The sequence below is a fragment of the Tachyglossus aculeatus genome, chromosome 2 (assembly GCF_015852505.1).
Source record: "Tachyglossus aculeatus isolate mTacAcu1 chromosome 2, mTacAcu1.pri, whole genome shotgun sequence".
NCBI lineage: Eukaryota > Metazoa > Chordata > Mammalia > Monotremata > Tachyglossidae > Tachyglossus > Tachyglossus aculeatus.
In genome coordinates, this window is record NC_052067.1 from 35732762 (window position 1) to 35750603 (window position 17842).

A 17842-nucleotide genomic window follows, 5' to 3' on the forward strand; every position below is an offset into this window, starting at 1 on the left:
ATTAATAATGCCTTGTTTTGTTTAGTGCTTAAAGTGCTTTCCCATCAAAGATCTCATTTTATCCTTTGGACGTCCTTATGAAGTAGAGAGAAACAGGGAATTGGATCCTGGGATTATGTTTTACCCCATTAAGACACCCCAATCAAATGCTTCAAGTTAATTTTTGTCTCTTTGGATCATTAGCCAATTGCACCCATATCTGTGTGATCATTTAGTATTGGGAAGCTGTCTTCTCAGCATTGACTTTAGTTAACTGTGGGACATGTAGCCTTAAATTCAATGGTTACAGTATGACGGCTTGCGTTGGCCTAGACTTTCAATGAAACCATTACACTTCCAATTAAGCGCTTAGCACAGTGCTCTGCCCACAGTAAGTGCTCAATAAGTACGATTGAATGAATGATCTAATTCAGAACTGAGAGACAAGAAATTGGAGTTCTGTTTCTGACCCTGCTTCATATCTGCCGTGTTTCTTGCGAAGAAAGTTTCTAGACCACCGTCCAAACATCAGTCACGCCTTTAATGCCAGCTGAGTTCATTTTCTTCCTCTGTCTACCCTGCCCATCAGGAAATATTTTACTATTGTAAGTTTTGGTACAAATTATTTTTAAATGGCGTGAAATGCTGTTTCTCCCAATTGAGAGTCAATTGGCAGGTTGAGCCAATGCTTAGTTCTCTGGCACTCCAGTTTCCTCTCCTTCAAAGCTTTACGATTTGGTAAATTCCGATTCCCACTTTGTGGGAATGTTGTGGATTAATGAAGCATTTTTTTTTCCATTTAGCATAAAAACGCAAGCTGCCCTCTTAACATAACTTTTTTTTACCTTTAGGAAGGTAAAACCCAAGCTGTAGGTATTTAACCACAAACGAATGATTTAAAAACATAGCCCATCTTTTTTCAAGCTTACATGAAATTTTGTTTTTAAAAATTCCTTTCTGTTCTAGCTGAGATAAAGCAGCAAACCTTTCTCAACGTCTGCTTTTTTCAGACAGCTCAGTAGACATTTAGTCGGCCTCTGGACAGCTGAAAATGCAACTGCTTCAAATTTATTGAAACGTATTTTGGTAAGTTACATCCCAAAAATTGAAGATTCCTGTAAAATGCAAAAAAAAAAAATCACGTAAGCAGTTAAGCGTGTTGGAAGAAATCCTAAAGTAAGCACTCGAGTATGTGTCTAGTTTGTAAATTGAAACTCTTCTTTGTAATTTAACTGTCTGTTGATTGACTTTTGACTTTTCAATTTATTTTGAAACGCAACAGCTTTTGTTTGTGGTTTAGCCACCAGGTTTGCTGGCATACCTGGACAGCACTGACCCGGTTCCTGAGAAGGATGCTGACCGAATGCACGTTCGAGATAATGTGAAAATAGCAACCGTGAGTAAAAAAAAAATAGTTTAAAACGTGAGGCCACCAAATAAATGTTGATCTTGGTCTTGCTTGACTTTCTTGTTCACTAGTGTCAGGGTACTGCTGTAGATACTAGTACTTCTTTCAGGTTAGATTAGATTTATAGCTTCCTTAGAGACTACTTTGTTCTGCTAATAGACTGCAGTTGAACCATGACCAGGTTGCCTCTGGCTGCAAAAATGGGCTTTGAGCCTCATATTTGAGCAGGAGCGGATTAGGTAGACTTGGCTTCCTTATTCCAGGAAAATATTTTCCCAGGTTCCTCCTTTTGAGGACAGTAATTGGGGAGCAGAGCCGGGGCTGAGGAGAGGTAAAGCAGAGGTGGTGGGGTAGTAGGGCACGTTTTTGGGGACGAGGACTACCCCTAGGGTGTGAAAGATAGAGTTAGAGCCCCAAGATCATGGCCAGGACTGAGATTTGCCTGGAAATAGTGTGGGACAAAACCAACGCAAAGCGTGGAAAGGGAGGGCTGGAGCTGGGGGAAAATTATCCCACTCTGTTCCTACCATTTGGAGAAACATCAGGAAGCATACCCAAAGCATGGGACTAGGCACAAATGAGCCCTCACTACATTGAATAAGCAATCAATCAATAGTATTGAGCATTCACTGTATGCAGAGTACTGTGCTAAGGACTTGGGAAAGTAGAACACAACAGAATCAGCAGACACGTCTCCCAGCCCGTAACAAGCGTACATCTGGACCTTTTGTCCATTTCTTTGCTCCTGTCACACTTATTGGGCGCCCTCGACGCCAACTGGGAAACGAGGCATGTGAAACAGGTCATTAATCATGATTGGTGATGGTTTTTATTGGCTCAAAACAGAAGTTTTATGTAAGCAACTGGAATTTAGGCGAACATAAGCAGCAGACTGAAGTGTCAGGTGGATGAAGTTCATTCATCCATTCAGTCGTATTTATTGAGCGCTTACTGTGTGCAGAGCACTGTACGAAGCACTTGGGAAGTACAAGTTAGCAACATATAGAGACGGTCCCTACCGAACAGTGGGCTCACAGTCTAGAAGAGTGGGCTCACAGTCTAGAAGTGACAAGTATTTATGATGCAGTCTCCTTGTGGACAGGGATCGTGTCTACCAATTCTGTTGTATTTTCACAAGCAGTTAGTACAGTGCTCTGTATACAGTAAGTGCTCAGTACGTACCATTGAGTAACTATTGCAAATGCTAAGGAGAGGTACGAAGGACCTCTAGACTAGTATTCGTAAAACTATTAGATCCAACACACCGCAACTTGACCGCAACTTGAAAGCAGCGTGCTCTGAAAAGCTCTGTTTTGCATTTCCTCCCGCGTGCTTCCCCCGAAGACGACTCCTCGGCATTGTTTCACAAGTTGTTCTTTTTCAGGATCAGTATGGCAAGTTTAATAAAGTTCCAGAGTGGCAGAGGCTGGCTGGAAAAGCTGCTAAAGAAGTCGAAAAGTTTGCCAAAGAAAAAGTGGATCTCGTGTTAATGCACTGGAGGGATAGAATGGGTATTGCTCAAAAAGAGGTAAGCATCCCCCCTCTTCCCCCAACTCCCGCGCTCACATTGTTTCTTCATTTCATGCCTTATGGCGGGATGGTGTTAGGAAAGGTTACCTGTGTGTCCCTACTGGTTGCTGTTAGTAAAGATGGTGGTGCGGTCGCTCGTATTAACAGGGGTCTCAGATTTTAACATAATTTTATTCACTATTAATAAGAATAATAATAATGGTGGTATTTGTTAAGCGCTTACTATGTGCAAAGCACTGTTCTAAGCGCTGGGGGGATACAAGGTGATCAGGTTGTCCCCCGTGGGGCTGGGGTTGTTCATGCCCTCCTTCTCCCAATCCTCTACCCTGATTCATTCTGAATGAAAAGCTGCCTGAAATGTTAAATCCTAAAGTTGTTCCCCAACTCCTTATTTCTAAAATTACAAAAATGTCATGTAGCTTTTGTACTAGTAATTTTATAGAAGGTTCTAGTGACTTAAATCCACTTAGTTTTCCTCAGTGAGGAGACAAAGATATAATGCGGAGACTCCCCGTCATCCATTTGCCATCTGGTATCCTCCTTTCCTTGTTCACATCTGTGGATTTGTTGTGGCCCAACCAGTTGTTGTTAAGGCGATGATGCCATTCCTCTCCAAAGTCCTTCCCCACATCCCCATTGGGTTTTCTGATTTGGGCAGGAGGCTGACATCAGAACTTAACATGGATTTACCAACTGAAACTTTTATTCCAACTTCTTTTTCTTCTCTTTTCTTCCTCTTCGTGCCTCGAGTCCAAATTAGGTTATTCATTTAAATGAAAACATTGCGGATCATAGAATGTTGTCGAGTCTGAATTATCACCAACTTTGATGCCTTCTGTCAAATGGCGAAGTGATTTTTAAAAGACTACCAAACTTTTATTTACTTCAGATACTTTTTCAGTGGTCCATTGCAAAATTACTAAATCACCTTTTCTGCACTTCTATTCATTCATTAATGTAGTCATATTTATTGAGTGCTCATTGGGTGCGGAACACTGTACTAAATGCTTGGGAGAGTACGATGTAGCAAAACAGACCAAAAACAGACACATTCCGTGCCCACAATGAACTTACAGTCTAGAGGAGGCGAGACAGACAATAATATAAATAAATAAATTACAGACGCACATAAATGCTTTGGGGCTGGGAGAAGGGCTGAACAAAGGGAACAAGTTGGCGATGCGGAGGGGACTGGTGAAAAAGGAAAGGAGGACTTAATCAGGGAAGGCTTCATGGAGGAGCTGTGCCTTCAATAAGGCTTTGAAGGAAGGGAGGTTAGGTGCATCCCCCCCAACTAGTTTGAGATTAAAAACTTTGATTTTTTTTTTCTTTTTCAGTAATTACTCCACAAAAAGATTCAGACGAGAACCAAATTATTGTATAATGAAGTGTTTGAAATTCATTTTCACCCCAATGCCTGATTTTTCATTAGGCAGATCTAATTTATTTTAGGTTTGCCTTGACTTGTTAGCCTTGGTGATATTTATTCTTAAAGCATTAAAAACATTTGGACTAGCTATTCAAATTTCATCAAAGCAGTAGGTTACTGCTAAAACTTCTCCCCAAATTGGGGGTTGTAGTTTTTTCGATTTTTCTACTCTAATGCAGTCCTTAATTTCTGCCTTCTCGTGAACAATCTTTTTCTGTAAAAAAAAAAAAAGTCAGTTATATTTCAAAATGTACTTTTGGTTTCTGTGTGGATAAAATTTTCATTGCCAGCTTCCAAATGTGAAATTCTCTATCTGGAAAACCCTTGTTAAATATGTATTGCTGCTTTCGTTGCCGGCTAGGCAGGGCTCTTCAGATTTTGCCTTATAAGGAAGAAATAGCATAGTTATATTGTTGTTGTTATATATAGCATAGTTATATATATTGTTTAAGTGATACAGGGTCCAATAAAGCAGGACAGTATTAGCCTGATGGTTGCCAACTATTTAGGTAGGCCATGGAAAATTTAGTTAATAGACATACCCTAGTAAATGTGAAAATGGCGTAATATAGCGAACAGTGAATTCTAGAAATGTTTTAAAAAAACATTCTCTTAAAACTACTGAGTGTACATCTTCTCTTAAGTCAGTTTAATCTTTTTCGATTATTACTCATTCTTTGGGTTATCTTTGCTTCTCTCACTTGCCAGCGTGATTATTTTCTGGCTCATTAGCTATTTAATTATTTAGATGAGCAGGAGAAATGAAAGGCTGTGAGTAGTAGCTGTAGTAAAAGTTTTGAAAGGTAAGGGGGCAAAACTAAGATGATTGGTTGAAACAAGTCCATGGATTTTGTTTTAGTTACCCTGTTATTGCCACCTGTTATCATATGAATCCGTAATCATCTTTGGCGGCACGACTGAGGGTCTTTTGGGTCCAGGACAATGTCCTTAGTGTTGAGAAGCAGCGTGGCTTAGTGGATAGATCACAGGCCTGGGAATCAGAAGGTCATGGGTTCTAATTCTGACTCTGCCGCTTGTCTGCTGTGTGACCTTGGGCAAGTCACTTAACTTCTCTGTGCCTCGTTACCTCATCTGTAAAATGGGGATTGAGATCGTGAGCCCCACATGGGACAGGGACTGTATCCAACCTGATTAGCTTGTATCCACCTCAGCGCTTAGTACAGTGCCTGGCATGTAATAAGCATTTACCTTATTATTATTATTATTGGAAACATACAACAGAGTGGTACTGAAAATGCCTACCCAGTTCCATGAAAAAAAATCCTCATACCCCAAGGGTTTATTCTGAATTCATTCGTTCATTCATTCAATCGTATTTATTGAGCGCTTACTATGTGCAGAGCACTGTACTAAGCGCTTGGGAAGTACAAGTTGGCAACATATAGAGACGGTCCGTACCTAACAGCAGGCTCACAGTCTAGTGGAAGTCTTTATTCTAGTCATATTGACGTCATCCTTAAGATAATATGCAAGGTGATACTTTGCAGAGATTACGTGATTTTTTTTTGTTAAAAAATATTCCTTTTTTTCTTTCTATTGATCATATTCAGGACAGAAACAATATGGTGAGTTTAAAGTCCTTGCTGTGTGTGTCAGTTGTGTTAAACTGTCTGGCATGTAAAGTCTTGTTTGATAAGCAGTAGCTAAGACTGTAGTAGCGTCTGACTGTAGTTGTTTCCAGTCCAAGTCGTTAGTGCGTTTTTGTATTACCTGCTTCCTTCAGACTTTAAGATATTCTTGGTGCTGACAACTAAGACACCTTTGCATTTTTCAATTTGACCGTAGTTTCCTATTAACTGCATGTAAATGTGTGCAATAACACACCTCTTTTAACTGATTCATAATACTTAGACAAACTTACAGCTTATTGATTCTTCATTGAAAAATACAATGTTGGTTTCTAACTGTGGTAAGATTGAATGGCTTACGTTAGTAATATGGTCATCCTGGATAAAATTCTCTATTTAATCCCGTGTGCCTTTCATCAAAATATTGATTTCTTTGGAATTTTGCTAATCATTTACAGACTGAACTTGATTTTGGGAAATGGAATTCTGTAAATATGGTCAAATAATATTGGAAGATTTTAAATTCATGGTAACCCCAGATTTGGCAGTGTTCTTTTTTTTTCTTTGCCCCTCTTCAGAATCTTAATCAAAAGCCAGTCATACTTAGGAAGAGAAGGCAACGGATTAAAATAGAAGCAAATTGGGATCTCTTCTATTACAGGTAAAATCTGGGTTTTATTAAATTCATCCCAGCTATTATGAGTGGTTTTGCCTAGTGGTTCATCTTATTGGAGCTTCCATTCTCTTCCATATAGTACATTCGTTGAGGTGGAGATGTATTTTTTCTAGAGTAAGTGTGAAACAAACTTAAAAACCTATTAAAATTGGAAATCCTAATGGAGCCTTTATAAAATACAGGTATAGTGCTATGATCTAAAAGGAGTTTGACATTATGTAGTCAAAGCTCTCTTTCATTAACCCTCGCAATATAGTTCTGAGGTGAGAGGCATCTCCATCTCATGAACAAATGGAGTGATTATCAGAATTCACATATTCAGACAGTGGGAGAAAGGACAAGATCCAAATTAGGTGGGTGCTATTCATCAGACGGGTTTTTTGTCTTAGAAAAAAAAGGAAGGCTGTGTAATGGGAAATATTTGAACTGCAATTTTAAAGAGAAGGTGGAAACTGAACTGAAAGGGTGTCTGTCGAAAGCTGGCTACCAGACATTACTCAAGATATGGCATTATTTAGAGGGCACCTTCCTGCAAAGGTGCATCTTGAGTCCTTACTAGGGCTACCCAACCTTGGGAGCCTTCCAGAAAAATAATAATAATAATAATGGTATTTGTTAAGTGCTTACTTTGTGTCTGGCACTGCTTTAAGCACTGGGGTAGCTACAAGATACTCGGATTGGACACGGTCCCTGCCCCAAATAAGGCTCACAGTCTTAATCCCCATTTTGCAGGTAGGAGAACAGAGGCCCAGAGAAGTTGTGACTTGCCCAAGGTCACACAGCATAGGCTCAGTCTGGAGCAGGGGCCTGCACCACTGTGGGCTCTGGGCATGAAGCCCAAACCAGACATTGGCCCCTCTGTTTGGTGTATTTCATTGTGACAAATTCTGTAATATTTCAGCCGCCTCACAGGAGCTGATTTAAACGTGTTATCTTTGACCTGAAATCTTAAATTTGGTGATTGAAATTTCAGTTCCTGAATGCTATTGTGGTCACTTTAAAGTAGTTACTCCCTAACCGGTGGAGTAGAAATATCTCATTATCTTTAGTACATTCTTTAATTTGAGACTCAAATTACAAAGGACATATATTCTCTTCTGCTTTTTACCTTCTTGCAAGATGTAGTAATGTAGTAATTCGGGGGGCTCACAGTCTTAATCCCCATTCTTCCAGACTGTGAGCCCGCTGTTGGGTCGGGACCGTCTCTATATGTTGCCAACTTGTACTTCCCAAGCGCTTAGTACAGTGCTCTGCACACAGTAAGCGCTCAATAAATACGATTGAATGAATGAAGTGAGGAATATTTATTTAAATATTTTTACAATATAGTTCATCAACAGAATATAGAATGCTTACTTGATGCAGAATATTTACTAGTGTTTCACCTGTTTTCTAATCATGCTTTTGTCTAGGTTTCTTCAAGATCATGCTCGATCAAACTTGATTTGGAATTTCAAAACGCGGGAAGAACTGCGAGATACTCTTGAATCTGAAATGAGAGCATTTAACATTGACAGAGAACTTGGCAGTGCAAGTGTGATCTCGTGGAACCACCATGAGTTTGAGGTAAATATGCCCTCTTTTGTGTGTGTGACTTCTTCAAAGCGAATTCTCAACGGTTAAGATAAAAATGTTGTACTCGGTTCTAGCTGGAATAGACATTTTCACTTGCGGTGATTTGGATAGAACGTGACAACAGAAGTAACGTTCTTTTGAGAAATGTCTGTCTGGCTAAAACACATAAACCCAGGTGAATTCCGGGTGAATACCATGATTGACATTTTTCACTGACGTGTAGTTTGGTAAAAATCAATCCCCATATGGTAGGAAAGTTAGGGCTCTGTTAATCAGTAATGTATAATGTATTCTTAGAACCATTCTTGCAGCCATCTCAATTGAGAACTTTGAACCATGCTTACAGCCATCCGTTCCTGAATCACCACTAAAAATCAGCTTCCTTTTCTCTCCTTTTCTTTCTTCTTTCCCCAGTTCTTTCATGCCTCCTCTGTCCCTTTTTGTTCCCTCAATGTTTTCTCTCCCCTTCCCCTCACCTTCTTTCTTTCTCATCCTAATGTCACATTTCAGTTTCCTAGCCATCTTATTTATGAATAAATTGTGGTTGTATTTGGCCTGGGTGTGTGATTTGTGATCATGAACACAGTTGGGGAAACTCTTTTTTCCTTTGTGGACCTATCGATTTCTTTGAGGGGAGGAGGGATGCCTAGCTTATAGTTACCAGGACTCATTAGGGAAATTGAGAGTTGTTGCGATTACCTTTTTTTTTTGGTGTTTTTATATCTCTGATTTTAAAAAATCAATAACTTCTAAACTATATTCTTACTGATATGTGGCTTGGATAACTTCCTATTATCTGCCTCATTCTTTCAAAGAAACTATTTTTTTAAAAGACTAAAAATTCTATCTGCAAGTGGCGTATAAAATACTGCCTTTTTAAATGTGTTTCATCCAAGTATTATTGGAAAAAGATCTACAAATAATTATGTGTATTCATGTACTGTTTCCTGTAAGTGAAAAGCCTTTTTTCTGGCATTCATCTAAATAAATGCTCAGCTTCATGACCAACCCAGAAATTCTTTTTTGCCTTTCCTATAGAACTGAGCTTCAATTGTAAAGGTCCCATTTTCTGAGGACTTCAGGTTTCTGATATCAGTCTGGCCACCTTTAGAATGAATACTTCGGCATTGAAACAAGGGTCTCTTACATAAGATTTGGCTAAATAAATAAAAACAAAGCTGGCATGGAGAGCTCATGAAAAAGTCATCTTAAATTTTAAAGTCTATATTTAAGCTGTGGGAATAGCCTTTCCCTCCCCTTACTGTACGTTCACTAACCATATTTATCCAGTGACATCCAGTGACAAAAAGACAGCATTAGGAATTCTAGTTGCTTAAGCTTGTCTGTTTCATTTACTTTCCCTCTTTTTTGAATGGCATTCTTCAACTCCCAAAGAGAAAATGCTCCTCAAACAGATACGGAACAGGGAAAAGCTCAAATGTAAAATGAGCTCACTTTTGCACCCGGATTCATGTACTCTGACTTTATCCATATAGGTGAAGTATGAATGCCTAGCGGAAGAAATAAAAATAGGAGACTATTATCTGAGACTGCTGTTGGAAGAGGATGAAAACGAAGGTAGTGGAGGAATCAAAAAATCGTAAGCTACTCCCCTGGGCTTTTATAACTTTTGTACTCAACTCTTGGCGCCTGTTTTTATGGAGAAACTTGTCGTTGTAGGTATGAATTTTTCAATGAGCTCTACCATCGTTTTCTACTCACCCCCAAAATCAACATGAAGTGTTTATGTTTACAAGCGCTGGCCATTGTTTATGGGAGATGTTATGAAGAAATAGGACCATTTGGGGACACTAGATATATTGTCGGAATGTTAGAAAGGGTAAGAATTTCATTCTTCAACTACGGAACCATTCAGTGGGTCTTCTAGTAATCAATTACATGTGCATTTTTAAAATCTGCAATTGAGTTACAGTTAAAATCCCTTCTATTGATGTCAGAGTAGTTGGGCAGGGCTTCAGGGATTGGAGGGAGGAGATGAATGCCCCGAGAGAAGGTTGAAAATCTGGAATAGGTGGCGTGGGCCGTGGACATGGGTGTCGTGAGGAGGATATAAACAGCATTGTTGAGCAGAAGAAAGAGCAGCATGATATACGCAAGAGAAGTTAAATTTGACATAGCCGAGATCAGACTGGTTTTAATTTCTACCTGACAAAGCACAGCAACCCAAGTGCAGGACTGGTGGAGGTCAATTAAAGCATAGGGTTTTGTGATGTCAAAGCGTTAGCGAGACAAGGGGGCAAAGACTTGAGTGTCAGGGAAAAGGCTTGTTAGGGAAGCAGTAGGGCCTAGAGGATAAATCATGGTCCTGGGAGCGAGAGAACCTGGCTCACTTTATGTCTCTGTGCCTCAGTTTCCTCAACTGCAAAATGGGGATTCAGTACCCATTCTCCCTCCTACATAGATTGTGAGCCTCATGTGGGACAAGGGACTGTGTCCAACCTGATTAACTTATATCTACCCATCACTGAAACAGTGGTTGGCACATAGTAAGCCCTTAACAAATACCATTAAAAAAGGGTGTGGCTTCGCATTAGTATATTTAGTTTAGTAATAAATATCACCATGGGTACCATAGTACCAGATGTCCTAGGGATGTTGGAACAGTAAATGTTTCTGTGACTGTAAATTTGTCCTCTAAAATAGGAGTGTCGTACAATATCGTTGTTAATCCAATTTTCCCCAAAGTTCTGGGTGTTTAGAGAGACATGCTATTGGGTTAACTTTCTTTCACCCAGTCCTTGTTTGAAATGTTTTTTTGGACATAGCTCTCTAATGCATCATATTCCTATAAAGCCAGTTATTGTTCTTTTGTTAATGAAAGATCGATCTTCACGTTTAGAGCAAAATCTATGAAAAATACATATTTCAGCAGTGGTAGCAAAGTTGGTATACGTTTTATTCTCAAGATGTTTAAGGGAAATACTTTTTAAATGCAAGTTAACTGGCAGGCTTATTTTGTTAAGCTCCCTTGCTACTTGAACGTGTGATATTGTATTAAATCTTTATAATTGTCTTTTATGCGAATAGTGTACCGACAGACTCGAAAGAGACCGGTTGATCCTCTTCCTTAACAAGCTCATCCTTAATAAGGTACAGCAAAAATGTCACCTGAGCGCATAACATCAGATGTAATCTAACCGTTGAGGCAGTGAGTTTTCCAGTCCAGGCAGTCTGGACAGTTTTCCCCTCTCTCCCAGGAAAAACACAGCCTAATTCCCTGTTTTCAGCTCAGTGCCCTTTCTCAAACCTCACGTAATCAGTTATACATTATTGGTTCACATTTAGGGGATGCTAGGTCTCTGAAGGCAGAAACGGAGTTCTGAAGTTGCTGCCCCTATGACTGGGAGTAAATGAAAAGAAACTGGGAGTCTCTTTGCCCCATGTTGTTAATCCAGTGAAGTGAGATGCAAGTTTAAAGTGGTGAGGTTCTTGGGGGCTATTTGCCAGTGTAGTGTCCCAGACTATGATGGCCCTGAAACTTGGAGGAACCAGAAGATTACACAATTTAGGCCCCAGGCAAAGGTCTAGTGAACTCGCATGGAGACATATTGTGCCTCCTGGTTTAGCCATAGCAGGTCTGGATTTGGTGGGGGTAGGAAGGGCTGTCCATTTTGCTGCTGAAACTAGCAAATGGTTTGGCACCCACTCCGAGGGAGATGTAATTGCAGAGCCCCAACCCCCACTTTACCACCTCCCCCCTGAACCTGAAATTATTCCACTTGCTGCAGTGCCGTGAGAAGCAGCCTGGCCTAGTGGATAGAGCATGGATGTGGGAATCCGAAGGATCTGGCTTCTAATCCCCGCCTGGCCACTGGTCTCCTGTGTGACCCTGGGCAAGTCACTTAACCTCTCTATGCCTCAGTTACCTTTTCATTCAGTCGTATTTATTGAGCGCTTACTGTGTGCAGAGCACTGTACTAAGCGCTTGGGAAGTACAAGTTGGCAACATCTAGAGGCGGTCCCTACCCAATAGCGGGCTCACAGTCTAGAAGGGGGAGACAGACAACAAAACAAAACATATTAACAAAATAAAATATATAGGATAGTAAATATGTACATAGAGTAATAAATATGTGCAAAAATATGTACAGGTGCTGTGGGGAGGGGAAGGAGGTAGGGCGGTGGGGATGGGGGAGAGGAAGGAGGGTGCTCAGTGTGGGAAGGCCTCCTGGAGGAGGTGAGCTCTCAGTAGGGCTTTGAAGGGAGGAAGAGAGCTAGCTTGGCGGATGGATGGAGGGAGGGCATTCCGGGCCAGGGGGAGGACGTGGGCCGGGGGTCGACGGCGGGACGGGCGAGAATATGGTCTTGGAGAGAGACTTGTTAGGGAGGCAGCTTGGTCTGGGGGAAAAGAGCATAGGTTCTTGTCCTGGTTCTACCACTTGCCAGTTACGAGACCTGGGGAAAGTCACTGAACCTCTGTGCCGTGACTTCTTCCTCTGTAAAATGGGGGTGAAACGCCTCTTTTCCCTCCCTCTTAACAATAATTGTGATATTTATTAATCTGTGCCAAGCACATATTAGGTACGAGAAAACCATGTCCGTCCCTGGCCCACATGGGACTCACAGTCTAAGTACGAGGAAGAAGAGTCATATAATCCTTATTTTACGTAAGGGGAAACGGAGGTTTAGAAAATCTAAACCTCCGTTTCCCCTTACGTAAAATAAGTACAGTGCTTAGCACAATCAATCAATCAATCGTATTGAGCGCTTACTGTGTGCAGAGCACTGTACTAAGCGCTTGGGAAGTACAAGTTGGCAACATATAGGGACAGTCCCTACCCAACAGTAGGCTCACAGTCTAAAAGGGGGAGACAGAGAACAAAACCAAACATACTAACAAAATAAAATAAATAGAATAGATATGTACAAGTAAAATAAATAAATAGAGTAATAAATATGTACAAACATATATACATATATACAGGTGCTGTGGGGAAGGGAAGGAGGTAAGATGGGGGAGTGTTTAATCAATACTATTACTATCTTAGTAATAATCTCCAGGAAAATGTTTCCTAGATAAGTGGTGCCGTGAAATGGGGAGGGGTGATGGCAGAAGCTTTGGGGGCAGCGGCAGCAATATTTGAGGGGTGGTTGTTGGCAGAATGTGGCTGGAGAGAGGAGACGACCAACTCTGATTCACTCCCAGGTCTTTCGTCCGGAGGGACACACGCCTCTGCCATCCCTTCTGCCGAACTTCTGCAGCCCTATTCTGTGTACAGCCCTTTGGCAGTATGGAACTCTCCCAATGCGTGCACATTAGTGCTGGGTTGATAAGAGTTGCTGGATGCTTTTAATCTCCCTAACATCAGAGGAAATGGCAATTTCCTTGGTTTAAAATACCCCCAAATCTACTCTTATCTGTACGAACAGATGATTATTGGGCAAATTTTGGTTTTCTTCATAATGTAACTTCAAGAATTCAGCAGACTAACCTTGTTTTACTCTAAATTCAAATTCCCTCTCTCTTGAGAAATTCAGGCCGATGATCCCAAGTTGCAATCCAGGATCTGTGGACTTGTTCTGCACCGTTGGTCCCACCGATGCTCTCTTGTGATATGTCACATGGTATCGTTTGCTTTAGGACTTTCAAAGCTGCTTTAGAGAAGCAGCGTGGCTCAGTGGAAAGAGCCCGGGCTTGGGAGTCAGAGGTCGTGGGTTCTAATCCCACTTATCAGCTGTGTGACTTTGGGCAAGTCACTTCACTTCTCTGTGCCTCAGTTACCACATCTGAAAATGGGGATTAAGACTGTGAGCCCCACCTGATTACTTTGTATCTACCCAGTGCTTAGAATAGTGCTTGGCATATAGTAAGCGCTTAACAAATGCCAAAATTAATATTATTATTATTAAAGCTGTTTTGCGTAAATGTTGTTTTACAGAAAAATGTCAAAGATCTCATGGATTCAAATGGAGTCAAAATCCTCGTGGATCTGCTGACTCTGGCCCATCTACATACAAGCAGAGCAACTGTACCATTGCAGGTACCTGGGCTTCTGGTATCGTTATTGCTAAGAGCCCTTGATTTTTGGAGATTCGAGGGAGGAAAGTGTGTCCCATTTTATGTAAAAAAAACAGAAAAAAAGATGACTGAGTGAACTGCTTCTCCAATAATAGTGATGTCAGAACCAGAATTGCTAAATGTTGAAGAAGGCTGTAGAAAGTGAAATCCTCATACAAAGAACGAATACAGGGTGAATGTCAATATTGCAAGGTGCACCTAACTTGTTGTGACAGTAACATTCTCAAAGGGCAGTCCGTTTTGGTTCAACAGAGTGTTAGCCCCAGGGAGGGGAAAAAAGGTTTTCTGTCACTGAGAAGTAAAGGAAGAGTTTTCAGGAAATTAGTCAGCCCCTCAGTTCTTTCAATCTCCATCATAATAAATTTATTTTGGCTAAGGCCAGAGACAAAGAATGCTGTAAAGCTCCTCACTCCCATTTCTAGGGAGTCATAGGGCAGTCATTATCTATTGGGGTTCGTTAAAATCACCTGATTTCACAAGAGGCTTGAAGTTGGGGCAACTGGGTGCCATCCCTTTGAACTTTTAGCTTAATATTATTTGTGAATTATTCTTTCCAGAAACTGAGTTCTGTTTTGGAGACCTAACCGTTGTAAGGCTGTTAGTCCAGTCAACATAACTTAGGAATTAGCAACCGAAATCGGTTGCTAGTGTCAGTTCACAGGTTTGAGGAAAGCAGCCCTTGCCTTAAAATGAGGGGAAGTAGAACATAAAATGTAAGGGACCTGAACGGACTGAGAAAATCCTGAATTAGCTGAACATTAGGTTGTGAAATGAACCTTAACATTGATGTAGGCATCTTGAGGTAAAAAGTATTGTTTGATCATTCAGAGCAGGATAAAACCAATGAACCCCTTCCAGATTTTATCTCTTGAATGTGTGCAAACTTTCCCTTAATTTAGAGCAATGTGATTGAAGCTGCCCCTGATATGAAGAGGGAAAGTGAGAAAGAATGGTACTACGGCAACGCGGACAAAGAAAGAAGTGGTCCCTACGGATTTCATGAGGTACCTAAAATTTTTAACGTTGTCCTAAAATTGTTTTTGATTATGAGATTTTTGTGTCTTCAGGGCAGCTGGCTTGTTCTCTGTTGTGGAGAAATGCATTTTCTGGGGGAAACGGAGCTGCTGTGCAGTAGAGCAAATGTCTGTCATGGAATTAGGAGGAACCTCAGCATTCACAGCATCATACGGGTTCACAGATCAAGCTGAAAAGGAGGGAATAGAAATAGCTGCGCCCCATCAAGTGTGCTTCAGAAAGCTACAAAAAATGGACCGGCTTCTGGTTAGCATTCAACATTGCCATGTAGGATGAGCGATCAGCAGCTCTGAGCAAAAGAGCTTGAGCTTTTCCACAGTATTGGTACTTTCACGTTGTTTCTCTATACTTGACCGAGTGAACCATTGGCCTGAACCATGATAGTGGAATTTTGACTCTGTTTCTTAGTTAGCTATGGAATTTTCAGACTTAAAATATAGCTATATTTTTGGAATTATCTATTTTAGCTTCAAAGGTTATATATAACCTAATATATTTATGTAGTGTAGATCTATCTCTGTCTATATCTGTTATGTTTTAAAAATTAACCCCAAACATAGGTGCATTCAGTGTTATCAGGATTTTTAAATTCATGAAAAATTTGGCCTTTAAAAATTCTGAATTTGGGGTTTTAATGTTTCACATTAGGCAACATATTCATGGCACAAGTTTCCTCAGTAAGATTTACGGAGCAGTGCTAAGGTGACCTTGTTTAATTTAGGGGACTGGATTTGTGTCAGTCCAGAATTTAACAATATCCAGATCTTAAGTTTTAGGGGCAGACTGCTTATTGGAGTGAGAGAGTAAAAAATGAGATGAGTAAAAAATGTCAATAGGTGCCAAATTGCTTCAGAGTAGAAAGACAGTCCCTTCAGGAAAATAATATGCTGATAAAATGAGCAAACCTTTCGGATGTCATTGGAATCAATGTGACAGCAGGGGATATACTAACATAAATGGGCTAAATCAATTTCATTATCTTGGAAGAATAAGATATATTCCTAAGCATTGGTGATTTTCTTGGGCATGATCAGCCCCAGATTTGAGCTGGATTCTCTGCCTCGTGTATCCCAGCCTCTGATGAAACCTGGGAATTTCCAACCAGAAATGACAAGACTCCCAATAATAACTCTCTGGCTTGTTAGATCTTTCAAGAATGCCCTGCGTTCCAACCCCACAAAATTAAAAAATTCATGCCAGTGTTTATACATCTAGATAAACAGTAGATATCTTAAGAAACTGCCCATAATACTTTTTTGCTGGTTCTTTTTTTGTGTGTGTTTTCTTAATTTTTCAGAAATGTCCCATGGTAGGAAGATGTTGGTAGAAATCGAACTATGTGGAGTAAAACCCATCTCATAATTTTTATGTTACCTTTAAAAAAAACCCACTACTCCTTGAAGTCACCAAAAGCTTCTTTCTTTCAGATGCAAGAATTGTGGACCAAAGGGGTGCTGATTCCCAAAACGCGATGCTGGGCCCAGGGCATGGATGGGTGGCGACCCCTGCAAGTTATCCCCCAGCTTAAATGGTGTCTGCTAGCCACTGGACAAGCTGTGCTGAATGAGACTGATCTAGCTACACTCATACTTAACATGCTCATCACAATGTGTGGATATTTTCCAAGCAGGTATTTTGTTTGCAAAAAATGGAAACGTTCTTCAAATTATATAACCAACGCCGTTGTTTCTAAATAATGATAATAATAATTATAACAATGATGGCATTTATTAAGCGCTTACTGTGTGCAAAGCGCTTTTCTAAGCGCTGGGGAGGTTACATGGTGATCAGGATGTCCCATGTGGGGCTCACAGTCTTAATCCCTATTTTCCAGATGAGGTAACCGAGGCCCAGAGAAGTGAAGTGACTTGCCCAAAGTCACACAGCTGACAAGTGGCGGAGCCGGGGTTTGAACCCATGACCTCTGACTCCAAAGCCCGGGCTCTTTTCCACTGAGCCACGCTGCTCCTCTAATAATAATAGTACTCTCAAATAGTCGTTTGAAGAAACATTAATGGGATCGATATGCATATTTAATGGTCCGCCACTCTTTAGTTAATGTTAGGAAAGCACTTTTACTCTCCAGCTTGACTTAGTGGATCGAGCACGAGACTAGGAGTCAGAAGGCCATGGGTTCTAATCCTGGCTCCGCCACTCGACAGCTGGGTGACTTTGGACAAATCACTTTGCTTTTTTGTGCCTCAGTTACCTCATCTGTAAAATGGGGATTGAGACTGTGAGTGCCCCGTGGGACAGGGACTGTGTCCAACCCTATTTACTTGTATCCACCCTAGCACTGGCACACAGTAAGCATGTAACAGATACCACAATTATTATTATTGTTATCAGTCATCAGCACTGAAAGACTTAAAAGTTGAGGTAGAGCAGACCAGGTAACTAGAACAGTGCTCTGCACATAGTAAGCGCTTAAGAAATGCCATTTTTATTATTAGGCAACTTATCCTGTGAGCTACTCAGGCAGCTTCCTGCCCTTCTCCCCTCACCAGTTAGTCCACCTTAAGCACCTCAAGATTGTACTGGAGGGGAAATGTTCATGTTCAGCATCTCAACGTTTCAGAGG

General features: G+C 40.8%; 1 protein-coding gene across 1 annotated transcript in view; it reads left to right on the plus strand.

The window, feature by feature from the left end:
* DNAJC13 (DnaJ heat shock protein family (Hsp40) member C13) overlaps nt 1-17842 on the plus strand; it is a 102608-nt gene that overhangs the window by 46071 nt on the left and 38695 nt on the right. Inside the window, exons 18-29 of the mRNA XM_038769647.1 lie at nt 990-1065; nt 1280-1375; nt 2772-2915; nt 5918-5932; nt 6514-6596; nt 8024-8177; nt 9683-9786; nt 9867-10026; nt 11235-11297; nt 14087-14188; nt 15126-15230; nt 16689-16891. Coding sequence (XP_038625575.1) covers nt 990-1065; nt 1280-1375; nt 2772-2915; nt 5918-5932; nt 6514-6596; nt 8024-8177; nt 9683-9786; nt 9867-10026; nt 11235-11297; nt 14087-14188; nt 15126-15230; nt 16689-16891 — 1305 coding nt within the window. The remainder of the gene's footprint in view (nt 1-989; nt 1066-1279; nt 1376-2771; nt 2916-5917; nt 5933-6513; nt 6597-8023; nt 8178-9682; nt 9787-9866; nt 10027-11234; nt 11298-14086; nt 14189-15125; nt 15231-16688; nt 16892-17842) is intronic.